The 12176-nt window shown below is 42.8% G+C and overlaps 1 protein-coding gene across 7 annotated transcripts in view; it reads right to left on the bottom strand.

The window, feature by feature from the left end:
* CUX1 (cut like homeobox 1) overlaps positions 1-12176 on the bottom strand; it is a 266951-nt gene that overhangs the window by 55777 nt on the left and 198998 nt on the right. For 3 of the 7 annotated variants that reach the window (XM_050322109.1, XM_050322108.1, XM_050322106.1), the window contains 4 exons: positions 11880-11981; positions 8853-9679; positions 7232-7397; positions 6516-6572 (listed from right to left, as the gene is read on the bottom strand). The exons of 1 other annotated variant lie outside the window; for it this stretch is intronic. In XM_050322109.1, the coding sequence (XP_050178066.1) occupies positions 6516-6572; positions 7232-7397; positions 8853-9679; positions 11880-11981 (1152 nt within the window). The remainder of the gene's footprint in view (positions 1-6515; positions 6573-7231; positions 7398-8852; positions 9680-11879; positions 11982-12176) is intronic. 3 more of the 7 variants (XM_050322113.1, XM_050322107.1, XM_050322110.1) reach the window with 2 other exon arrangements.

Consider the following 12176-nt stretch of genomic DNA (forward strand, 5'->3'; position numbering starts at 1 on the left):
TTCCTATTTTCACTTTTATTTAAATCTGATCTCAAACCCACTTTGCTTTGTTTTCAATGCAAGTTGTGTTTCTCATCAAATTTCAAATAATCACTGGATTCTTTCATTTGCTGTTTCTCTGGATGGCTGCTGGCAAATTAAAAAGCCTCCAACACCCATCAAATTAGGTGAGACAAATCCATCAGTTTTTCTCGCACCCTAATGCAAAGGACAGCCTAGAAGGTAACTTAGAAGATATTAATTTTCTGGTAATATTCTGTTTTTTCTTCCTGGGAAGGATTTGCTATCAAGCAATATATAACTCTGTAATCAGAACAGGCTGTTTACTTCCCTGTTTCAGGGCTGCTCGGTGGAGAGGATTTTCATCCCCATTATAAGATGGAAATAACAACCTGCAAGTTCGGTGCTCACACACCTTTTTTCCCCAGTATTTTGGGAGGAAAATAGCCCATTATCTGTTCTTTGAATTGAAAGCAAGGTAATTTTCATCCAGCAGAGGCTCATTTGGTAATTTGCTGAGCAGCAGTTGGGCTGTCGCCCGGGGATGGCCGAGGGCAGGGTGGCCACGATGGCCATTTCCATCCCGCCAGTGCCCACGGGGCTGGACCTGCAGTCCCCTCCTTTCCCCACAAGCAACCAGAAGACCAACACCAGCTTCTGCCAGCTGCCAGAGTTTTCTATTCCCAACAGAAAAATATCTGCTCCCTTCAGAGAAGAGCCTTTCCGACCTCTTCTGCAGCTGCCAGCCCACGGGGGACAGATCCCGGCCATCGCCCCGGCTCCTGACCCTCCCTGGAGCTGCCTGGCCCTCCTGCACCACAGCACAACAGCAACAGCCTCGCTCGTGTCTCTGTGCTGCTCCAGTTATTTTGCTGTTTGGCTTTCTAGCGTATCAGCTGATCCTTTCCCACCCAGCTCCTCTGCTGGCAGCAGGGAGGGGAGGTGATGTGGGCCCCCTCCCCAAAGGAGGCTGCTCGTCTCCAAATGAGCACTCAGAGAGAAAAAGAAAATGCTGGTAGTTAAAGAAATGAAGTGATAAGCAATGAAATGAACAACAGCGGAATTTACAGAGCTCCACTAGTCAATGGCCATGGTTTCTTTCACTAACTGCATTCACTTTTTAGCAACTGTGATGGTAACTGGTACTCTGTGAACTACCTGAGAAGCCTCGCAGAAATAACGGTCAGCAAAGTTTCTTTCACCACACAACTTAAAAAATATATTAATCCATTAATTCTGACCTTATAAATGAAGACTTTGAGGATGAGGCATCATGTGCTCAATGCTGCTGCAGAGCTGCACCTGAGCTCCTTACCTGGGGGGGGGGGATCTTCTCCTGCACACCAAGGGGGACTGAGCATAAAGCACCCATCTTCCCAAATTAACCACCAAAACAAAACACGGCTTCAACTCAACAGATTCTCCAAAATGACTGCTAGGAACCCATAACTGCACTTCAGAGTGAACTAAATATGTCTTTAGGATCCAGCACAAGTCTCCTCTTTGCTGTAACACTAAGTGTGTTGTGTTTTGTCATTTTAATTCAGCCACAAGGAATATCTGCCCAGAAAACAGTGCTCACTCTCTGATTAGTTATTTCACTTTAGCACTTTTATAACAGCAAAGCTGTGACCACAGTGAGGATGGAGTCATATTCTACAAGTTTAATGTCTGGGTGGTTTAATGGACAGAGAAGAATGCAACTAAGACAGGAATTTCTCCATAAATACTATTTGCAAAGCATCAGTGATGGAAAAAGACCAAGGCCTTTGCAAGGCATCCTAGGGAGGAGAGACCTCAGCAGGAGGAGGGAATAACCAGCAATCAGAGCCAATGTTATGTTCAGAATGAACTTGAAAAACTGGCTTCATGCTGCATTCCCAGGTCCCAGGAAGGTGCCTTGACAGCGATTCTCCTGACTTTATTGATACCAGAAAGGCTGCCAGGGAGGTCCTCATGGTCCAAATGTCAGGGAAATGGCACAGAATATGATCACACACGTCACAGACAGACTACAGCAGCTGCCCTTATGAGGAGCCAAGTGATATCCTATGGTTTGAAATCAAGACAGCCAAGGCCAACTGTTCCTGAGCCACAATCCCAAACCACACTGGAGGAATGTGGAAACTTCACCAGTACACACCAGTGTGCTCCAGGGACAGCATGGGGGTAACTGCTTGGCTGACGTAGCTGTTCAGCTCTGAACTTCAAAAATGCATCTGCACCTCACACAAAAGGTCACAACCTTCTGAACCCACAGACTCAAAACTTCGTCATCAAACACAAACCATCTATGCAAGGAATTCCTGCAGTCCAACCACTCAGCTGTTGGAGCCATGGGATGTCCCTCCTCTTCCATTTCACAGACTCCATTAACCACAGACATTTCACATCACACATTTTTATTAACCTGGAATGCCAGCAAATGACCACAAAAACATCTCTCTCATCTTTTTGATTCGACAACAAAAACCAGTTCCAATCTGGGAAGATCTGTCAGATCACTTGGGGGATCGATCACATGGTACTAAGAATTCAGCTCTCCACGTGCTAATCCCAGCTGTGCTCTCAAGCCCCAGACAGCTCTGAAGAGCCAGAAGAAACCAGTACAATAAATGACCCTAAACCATGGGGACATGGGGTAAGAGCTTCTCCTCTGCCCCCATGTGGCTGGTGAGCTCTTCCCATAAGTGCATCTGGATGGTATTCCTGAATATGGACTGCCAGCCCCAAACACGCTCTCTCTCCACTTTGTTTCTCCCAGAGTAGCCAACGTGACACATTCCTCCTGGGATCAGGAAAACAGGAAGATCCTCACAGCACACAGTGAACCACCTGCCCACTCTGCAGCTTCTGTTCTGAAAAATGTTCCAACAATTTGTATAACATAAATAAAAATACAATGGATACCCGGGTTTGCCATCATTCCCCACTCTATCTGTTAATATCATAAGCACAGCAAGCCACACTCAATTTTTTCAGATTTGCTTTCCCAAGGGATGATAAGAAGTAATCTGCCTGTTGTTACAAATGTTGTATTTCGAAAAGGAAGCTTTTATGCATATTTTAGTTGATCTAAATACAGTAGATCTTGGGTTTTTAAATCACCAGATAATACGCAATTATCTCGAGCTAGATTCTGATTTTGAAACAAGCTCTAATTAGCTCCCCATTTTATGCTGTTATAATCCTTTCTTCAGCTCCCATGAGTGTTACTATTGCTAAGCAGCATGAGGTTAGGAATGATGGATGATACCCAGAAAGGAAGACAAACAAAAGGGAAATTCAAAATCCCCTGAGATCACCCGCAGCTGTATCGGCAAATGAAGATTTCCACATTAGGTCATAAGACGACCCTTACAGAAACACATACCAAAAAGGCACGTCTTTTTCCCACTGAGTATTTGCAAGTCTTTAATGCAGTATATAGAGAGTGTATGTCCTTCACAGAGGATAAAGGCAGAAGTGAATAAAAATTCAGCTTTCCTGGGAGCAGCCACGAAATCAACGGCACCAAAAAGGAAACTCTTGTTTCTTAAAGCTCGTACAGACACGCAGGACAAGACCCCAGAATAAAACAAACTAATAAAAGCTCTACACAGTACAAGTATTTAGAGAAATATCCAAGCCTTCTCCTGGCACATGGCGACTGTCCAAACCTCACCCCAGCTCCCATCATCAGTAATGCAACTAAATAAGGGCCAAATTCATCATGAAAAAATGCTGATGCAGTTGGGTGACACTAATTCAACTTTTTTTTTCCATGTGATTTGGTCTGTGCTTTTGACACATAAATCATTAAAAAGGCAGATTTACCCAAGGGCATTAGAGCATTTAGGTGGAAAGAAATACACAGAAAAAATGTTAGAAAAGGCACAGTGATACTATTTTTGACCACCTAGGGTACAAACACCATTTTTGTGTAAATCATGCTCCCTGAAACTTACACAAAATCACCAAAGCACTGAAGAAAGGTCACAGGCAGAAAATACAGGTATATACCTGGTTGCCATTTTGGTATAGGCTGCTTTTCACAAAATTCATAAATATAGCTTTCAAAGGAGAAAACCAAGCCTGGATTCTTTTTGTTATCTCTCTCTCTCTCTAATTACATAAAATACATATATTTTATTCATTCATTCCCACATATGAGGCACTAATGGGTCCATCCGCCCACATGTGAAAACGGAAAATTACTGGACAAAAGACAAGATTTTCATGAATTAGGTGTAAATCAAAACCTTATGATCTCGAAGTGTAACTAACTGGGTCAGAAATCCAGAAAATCTCGCTAATTTGATACAATAGTGCCAAACAGTAATGAAAATACTCCCAGCTAATAAAAGTTTTGTTACTATGCATGTTGACACTCTGTACACTGAAGACCTTCTTGGCAAAGCACTCAGGAGCCACTGAGTGTATGAGTTTAATTTCACTTCTTTCCCTTCATGCATTCAACAAGTTCCAAGCCAATTATATTACATGGAAAAGGCTCCAGACCTTTTCTTGTTTCAAAACTGTTCTGATTAATTTCTGTTTTAAAATTACAAGTATGCAACCTTTTCTGCCTTGATTTTCCTGGGAAATGTCTCAGAAGACCAGAAAATTGGAGCTGTCTCTCTCTTTTTTTTTGTCTCTGCCCTGGAGTGGTGGATCTTTCACAAATGCATAATTATTATTACCTTTTCCAAACTGTTTGCTGCGCTTTTAATTACAGAACAGCTGCTAATAAAAGGAAATTACCAAACTGCCCGTCCTCATTCAAATAACTTGGTTTTGCTCTTTTGTTCTGCCTGGTGTCACAACCTTCCTTATTCCTTTACACAGAGAAAGGCACCAAGAAAAGAACATTTTGTACAACAATTCTATTTTTAATTCCTTGGAGAGGAGGTAGAAAAGGGCACAAGCTCGTTTTCTCATTTGTAAAGGGGCTTTAAGGAGGGGGGGAGGACCATCATCAATAATATGATTTTATTAGCTGATAGGAACGTGCCTCCTCACAAAATATTAGCTCAAGGGCAGGAACTGACAAACGAGACTGGGAGTGTGGGAGGGAACAAAATATCCCGACAGCAAAACTGAACTTCCTGAAGGAAATCACTTTCAGCTCCCAGCGATCCTCTCAGGAATCCACAAGGTGGTCGGATTTTAATACTATGGGCTTGTCTTTCAATCTTTTATAATTAGAGTTAGTCATAAATATGATGATTAGCAATAACAATGCCGCATTTCCCAGCTCCTCTGATTTCAAATTCCTCTTAAAATGGCTACAATTAATTACTCATATTTTCCACGCTGTCTGAGGCGTTTCTAACTGTGACACTTTACTCTTGCACGGTATTGATGCTACAAAAAAAAGTAGTCAATGGCATGTTTTTAACGAACCATCACAGGAAATTTCCATGTTCCCTAAATGCCTGGCAATAAGTAACAATAGCCCTATGATTGCAAATCATTTTCTCACATTTTGGTTTTGTTTTCATGGCTTGTTTTTACTGGGGGCATTTTTTTTTTTCTTGCTTTTATCTGTTTATTTTCAACTGCTCTTCTTAAGAAAAACGTGGACTGAATATCACCACGGATTTTCTTCCAGTAAAATCCTTTAGAATGCAAAATAGTTTCCCAGTAGAGAGGAAAAGCAGTTTGGTTTGGATATTAAGAGTAAAGCCAGCAAGCTGCAGAAAAAAAAGAGTGTTTCAGAATAGCAGAAAGGTGGAAAAAGAGCACAAATCATCCCCCTCTGTATCCTGAAATGCAGCAGTTCTCCAACACAGGGCACTGGCTGTAAGGGCACGAGTATTTTTCTAGAGTACAAAACAGCCTGAGTGGTTTGTGTCAGTGAAGCATATCATTGGTGAAAGTCTGTGTGGGTAGAGTTTGGTATCCAACAGCAGGAACACAGCTGTTCTGGTCTGTTCCAGCCTCCCTCCCATCCCGTGGCCATCTTCTAAAACCTTTAGCCACTCACTTCTCTGACACTCAGCTTTGCTGCATCTGCTTTTTTTTTTTTTTTTTTAATGGAAAGGAGGAAACAAAAAAAAAGGTCAGCTTGGAATATTTAACGAAGCTTGAAAAAGCCATTAACGTGGTGTGTTCCCTACCTTGGAATTAACAAAGCAGATTCTGTGCAAAGGAAAGTGGAAAAAAACCTACCAGCGAGTGAGGCAGCTGCAGTATGTGGATCACATTACAAACCAAGGGCTTGTTTTACAGCCATTGTCACATGTCACACTGATAAGCTGAACTATGGCAAAAAAAACCACCCCTACTGAGCCAATGATCTCCAAGATCACACAGAGTCTCTTTACCTAATATATGCAGCTAAATATGTGTACTCCCTACCTCTGCCATAGCAACAAGGAGAGAAGGAGGAATTAACTGCATTAATAAAAAAATTGAAGGGACTCCTGTATGACACAACACAATGTGAGAAACCTCTCGGCATCAAAGCAAACGAAATGTAACAAAAGCACAGAGAATTATTTCAGAGCAAATCATTGAAACCAGCTGATTACCTGAGCTTGCACATCCCTGCTGTAGGGAATCCTGTAATGATGTCACAGAGTGAAGGACTAGATAAGAGAGGAGAGGAAAATCAGGGAACAATAAAAGGAGATGCCAAACCACAAACTAAACAGTAAGCAGGCTCAACAAATAGCAAACTGATCTTGGCAAGGGCTCTCTGCTCAGTTAACTCAGTGGCATATAAAGGTACGACCGAGGCCAGACTCCAGCCTGGCTTTTCTGTGCCAGTGGGAATTAGGGTAAGAGACAGCCACAATAAAAGTGCAATTGCAATGCAGCATTCCCCCTTTAGAGCTTAGCTCTCCTAGCTCACCTCCTGAGACAGCAATCGATATTCTCCCTGGGGCAATCCAAATCCCCTATGCAGCCCTAGGAAACAGCACGCAACATTTTCCAGCTCTTTGGCCAAAATTTTTGGAATTACGTCTCATATTCATGCCTAGATAATATCACCCTAATTAGGAACTTGATAACTGCTGCTTATCAATTACGCATAAACGAGTGCTTTGTTCATAAACATTCCCAGCACGTTCCCTTAGGGACTGGCTGGGCTGCCAGGGTGGATGCTGCCACTTCCACAAGGCCTGGGCCAGCACTGGTGCAAGGCTGGCTTACTGCAAATTTCAAAAAGAAAAAAAGAAAAAGAAAAAAAAAAAAGAAGATTTCCTCCTCCTCAACTCAAACAACATAGTGGAATTTTAATTACCTTGTCCTTGTTGCTGCCCTTGTGCGGGCAGGACACACTGTCCCAGCTCACCATTCAACCAGAGCTGCATACGAATAAATGGTTCTCGGCCTTTTTGGGTCAATTTACTCCATGGCTTTGGCCTGGAGAGCATGTCACTGACACTTCCTTGGGACAGCCCCAATACCTGAAGTGAAGCAACCAAGAACGGCACGTTAACACACTGGAAGTGGAAAGGGGGTCATTTAAGTCATTTTGGGTTCCTTCTACTGCATCGCTCGAATTGGTTTTGTGTGGACAATCAGAAAAACTGCAAAATGACATCTGTAGATACTCAGATGGAAATGCCTTTTTTTTTTTTTTTTTTTTTCCCCTGCCGTGTTTCCTTCTGGAACATGGGGTTTTTTTTTCCTGCAGGATCAGGACAGCAGCAGGCTGGTGCGGGATTTGCATGCTTTTCATATTTCGTGTCAGATAGTTTCATCAGTTTTAACAGGAAAAACACCGAGTCCAGGCACACACAGGCAGATAAAACAGGCAATGATTGGCATGTATTTTGTTCTCAAACAAAAATAATTGGGACTTTTGAGACTAGGCCTATATTTGGTTGATTTTTGGGGTATGAATTATAACGATGTGTGTTTTCACCTGTAGCAACGGCTGCTGCACGTAAGTAAATATTTAAGAATACAGCCGACTGCAGTGGAGGGGGGATTTCAGACAGGCAGAATGCAATTACTTGCTCGGAATTCAACACAGGTAGAGGAGTTAAAAATCATACTTAATGAAAGCTGCCACGGGATCTTTAACGACCCTGAGAGGTCAGGCTTTTCATTTTACATCTTAGTGAGGAGGTAATAGTGCGATGCCAGTTCCCATTATACTATTACATTGATTCAATTCTTTGTAGGAAGAAGAAACAGCAAACGTCCAACACTTCTTACAGCCTGGGAGGGGTTTTCAGGTGGTCAGGGACCCTCAAAATCCCACGTGCTCAAGGCTTAGGGCCCACAGCGTGAGAACTTCAGGGAGCCTTATCGTGCATCGCGTATCTGTACTCAAACATTGCTCAAAAGTGTCTCAGAGCACACTGAGATACCAAGCACCAGCTATAAGAAATGTGAATTCCTGACTTCAGGCTAAGAAAAGTTAGGGGATTTTCCATGTGTTTGTTTAAATACCCCCATGCATATTTCCAAATAATTTAAAAAAAAAAAAAAAAAAAAGGAAAAATGAAAGGAAAAATGCTCTTGTGTCCATAATCTTCACTTGTACCAAATTTAAGACTCTCCAGTCAGCGACAATGGTATTGCTCAAGTATTCCACGAGTTCATTACATTAAGCACGAAATACTGAGCCTCAATAATGTTTGCTTCAGCTTTCAAGGTTTCTAATCTCGGGGCCCCATCTCTAATTCCAAGTGGCTGAAGCCAACCTCTGTACAAAAACCCCTGCAATTCCCAAACACACAGGGAAACTAACGCTTTCCTTTGCGAGCTCATTTTGAATATTTAACACCCGAAGCAAAAACATTTTTCCTTAAGACACAAGTGGCACATCCCCCTCCGCTAAGCGGGGCTCGGCACACACGTTAAGGAGCAGCAGGCACATTGACAACACAAGAGAGAACCACTTGTTTTACCTTTTCCCCAAAGATCCTTTGGCAGATGCCATTCTTTGCTAGCTTTTCCTTGACCTGCCGCGTTAGCTCTATCGTATCCACCTCCTGGTACATATAAATCTCATACTGCTCGGGTGTCAGTGGAGGAACCGAAGGTTTGGATGGCTTGGACAAGGACACGATAGGGGATGAAGGGAGGGGGCTATTCTGTGGTGTCTCACTGCGACTCGCCCCAGTCATGCTCAATTCGGAACTCTGGGAGTACGGAGATTCCGCGTTTGGCCACTCTTTCCAATACTCGGAAGAAGACGGTCCTTGGAGCTGGCTACGATCTGGCCTAGTCTGATTGCTGACCTTTTCTTTTCCACCACTGGCTTCCTCAACTTTTACATCTTCGGGAAGAGCTGCATTTCTTCTCTCATGCTGCACAGTATTCCACCAATGGTCCTTCCAAACACCACCACGTCCCAACTCATTTTTAACATGCCTCAACATACCCTGGGCAGAATCACTTATTCCATGAAGCTCTAAAACAGGTGCCTCCTGAGGCTCCTTTTTGAGCCCAGAGAGGTTCTGCAATGCAGAGATACTGGAATCAGTGACAGATGAATGTTTCTTCAGGGATATGGCCAAAGGAGAATAGCTGGAAACCGAAGACATTGCAGGTGTAGACACTAGTTTGGGGGACAGGATAGAAATGTCAGCTTGAGATAAAGGTGGTGTTTTTAAGGCAGGTTCAAGGGCAGCCTGCTGTGCCTCCATTTCCCGTCGGGCTTGTTGCAGAATGGATCGAATAGCATCATCAGAATTGCCACTGCTAGAGGCAGAAGGCGGCTGAGCCGGCTCAGCTATGAAAAACAACCAAAAGACTAAATGCAACACAGGAATATGCTTTATAATTCAACACGTGCTACTGTAAACAGTTCCCTGACAGACAAAAAAAAAAGGGGCTGAAATACATTTCAGGATGGGAGGGAGGAGTTTTCACTAAGCAAAGATTTGCACTTTTCAAAATAAGGTAAGATTTCCAAAGTCCTTCACTGGAAAATTTTGATAGTTGCCAAAGTGCTGGATGTTTGCATGCACAGACTCAGCTGCACAAGTCTGGGATCACTTGCACTTCCACCATTGTAAAAATTTTCAAATAAATGCCTTTGAAAATCAAGCCTTCACCTCTTCCTCCCCCACGCCCAAGTGGTCAATAACATTTTACAGTTGTATTTACAGAGTTATTTAACCTTTCACTTCTCTCTTTCTCCACAAATGAATCTAACACACACTCAGAACTGAACACAGCTGCATTCACCTGGACAGACTATTAATACCCTCTTACAGTATAAATAAGGTGAGTCCTTTTAACTCCACAAACATAACACACAGATTACAACAAAGCCAGAACTTTAGCAAGAGATCATCATCATTTCATTTGACAAGCTAAATATGCTCCTGCTTCCCGTTTTCTTGTTCCATGGTCTCAACCACTGACATAAACGGCTCTACCAAAGCCAGGCTGACACCTGGTCATCACCCTCTGCCTTATCCAGAGCTCTGGGATGGAGCCACGGGTGCTTTCAGCAGAGATAACCCCCAAATGCAGCATTCCATGGGGTATCAGGAATTGGGTGGCTGTGCTGCAGCAGTCGGGGGTGAGCAGAGACTGGAACGTGGGTGGGGAATTATCTCTGCAGAGCCAGGAGGTTTTTGCAATGGCATCTGCTTCTATTTAAGTCTGTCTCCACTGAGGTCCCCAGTGCTTGAAAACCAATTCCTCTGAAAGCTACTCTACAGAGAACAGGGAAAGTGAAGCACTAGGTAGGAGCAGGGAACCCTCCCACTGCAAGTGGCCTCAGAGTGAAATAAGATTTGAAACACGCTGGGTATTACTCTGGTAATATTATGCCTCATCTGAATCCATTTCTGAATTTGCCTCCCTACATTCCTTCCTGTCACGCACTATAAAATACATGAAAAGCTAAGAAATGGGAAAAAAAAAGACAGTGAGACTCTCTCTTCTGTTTTATCTGCTGGTTTCATAGGGAGTTTTGAGGATGAATTAATATTTGAAAGGAAGTCTGAGGTTCTCAGATGAAACATGTTACTGAATAACATGCTTGCAGTTTCCTGCACATAGCCCTTATTTTTCTCTATGCAACAATTTCTCGTATAAGGTCATAATATTTAGGTCATATATTAACTAGTCTTTTATATTCTGCCATGAGATTAACTCAGTTTTCAATGAAAAGACAAATATCCAAAACCGTAAATCAGTATTTACTTTAAAAAACATAAAACATAAGAATTGCACAGTAATTTCCACTTCAGCCCCTTAGCAGTACTAGGAACTCTTTTAAAGCTGGGAGGGCTATGGAACAGAAGAAATGTTAATTACATGACAGCATACAATGAGAAATTAAACTTTTCTCAGGACAAAATGTTTAACTATGGATTTTTTGGGAAAGGATTTGCCAGTTCATTCACTGAATACATTCTGTAACCAAAAATAAAGTCATCTAACAGTCAGAACTGAGTCTGCCTATATAATAATCTGGGTACAGGATGTACAGTGGTGCTGTGTGAATGGTAATTGCTGTCTAGAGCATGACCTTCACCCCGACAAATCCATCAGTTCCCTCTCCCAGCAGTTCTGTCCCTGGGGCCTGAGTCAGAGAGAAAAGAGAAAGTAAGAGCTCATTCCTTTTCCCAGGAGCAAACTGGGAGAGGAAAGGATTCTGTAGGTGCCCCTGCAGGCCTGGAGGGCTGCAAAGAAGGCAGAGCTCTGCACAGGGATAAAGGTGCTCAGAAATCCCACAGTGTTGCTCCCTGGGGAGCAGAGCAGAGACCCCACCACGCCGTGACACGTGTGACCTTAACCTGGGATGTCGTAGAGACAGAAACAACTCCAATAAATAATAATAAAACCCCTCAAAAAAACCTCTTCAAACCTACGCTGAAGGTTTTAAGGATATAATTAACTGACCAAAAAGCTCATGGCAATTGTTTTAATTAAATTCTGAAGTAGAAGGAGCCAGAGACAAAATGAGGCCGTACCTGTTTTCTGTACTTGCAGCTCCCTTTTGGCTTGTTCGAGAATGGATTTGATGGCTTCATCTGAGCCAGTCTCTGTGGTTCGGATTCTTGTGGTTATATTACCTGGAGAGGAAAACAGAACTAATGACACCAGGAAAACTTCTATCTGGTTGTTTTTGTAACACAAAGACACACTGGATATACTGATACCACGGCCAGCACAACCTGAGGACAGCTTACACAGGGCTTTTACACCACCAAAAATGTATTAACATAATAAAATAAAAATATCCTCACTGTGCCTGCCTCTAGCTGCCC

Source organism: Myiozetetes cayanensis, unplaced genomic scaffold, assembly GCF_022539395.1.
Source record: "Myiozetetes cayanensis isolate MyiCay16 unplaced genomic scaffold, myiCay2020 scf27, whole genome shotgun sequence".
In the NCBI taxonomy this organism is placed as follows: domain Eukaryota; kingdom Metazoa; phylum Chordata; class Aves; order Passeriformes; family Tyrannidae; genus Myiozetetes; species Myiozetetes cayanensis.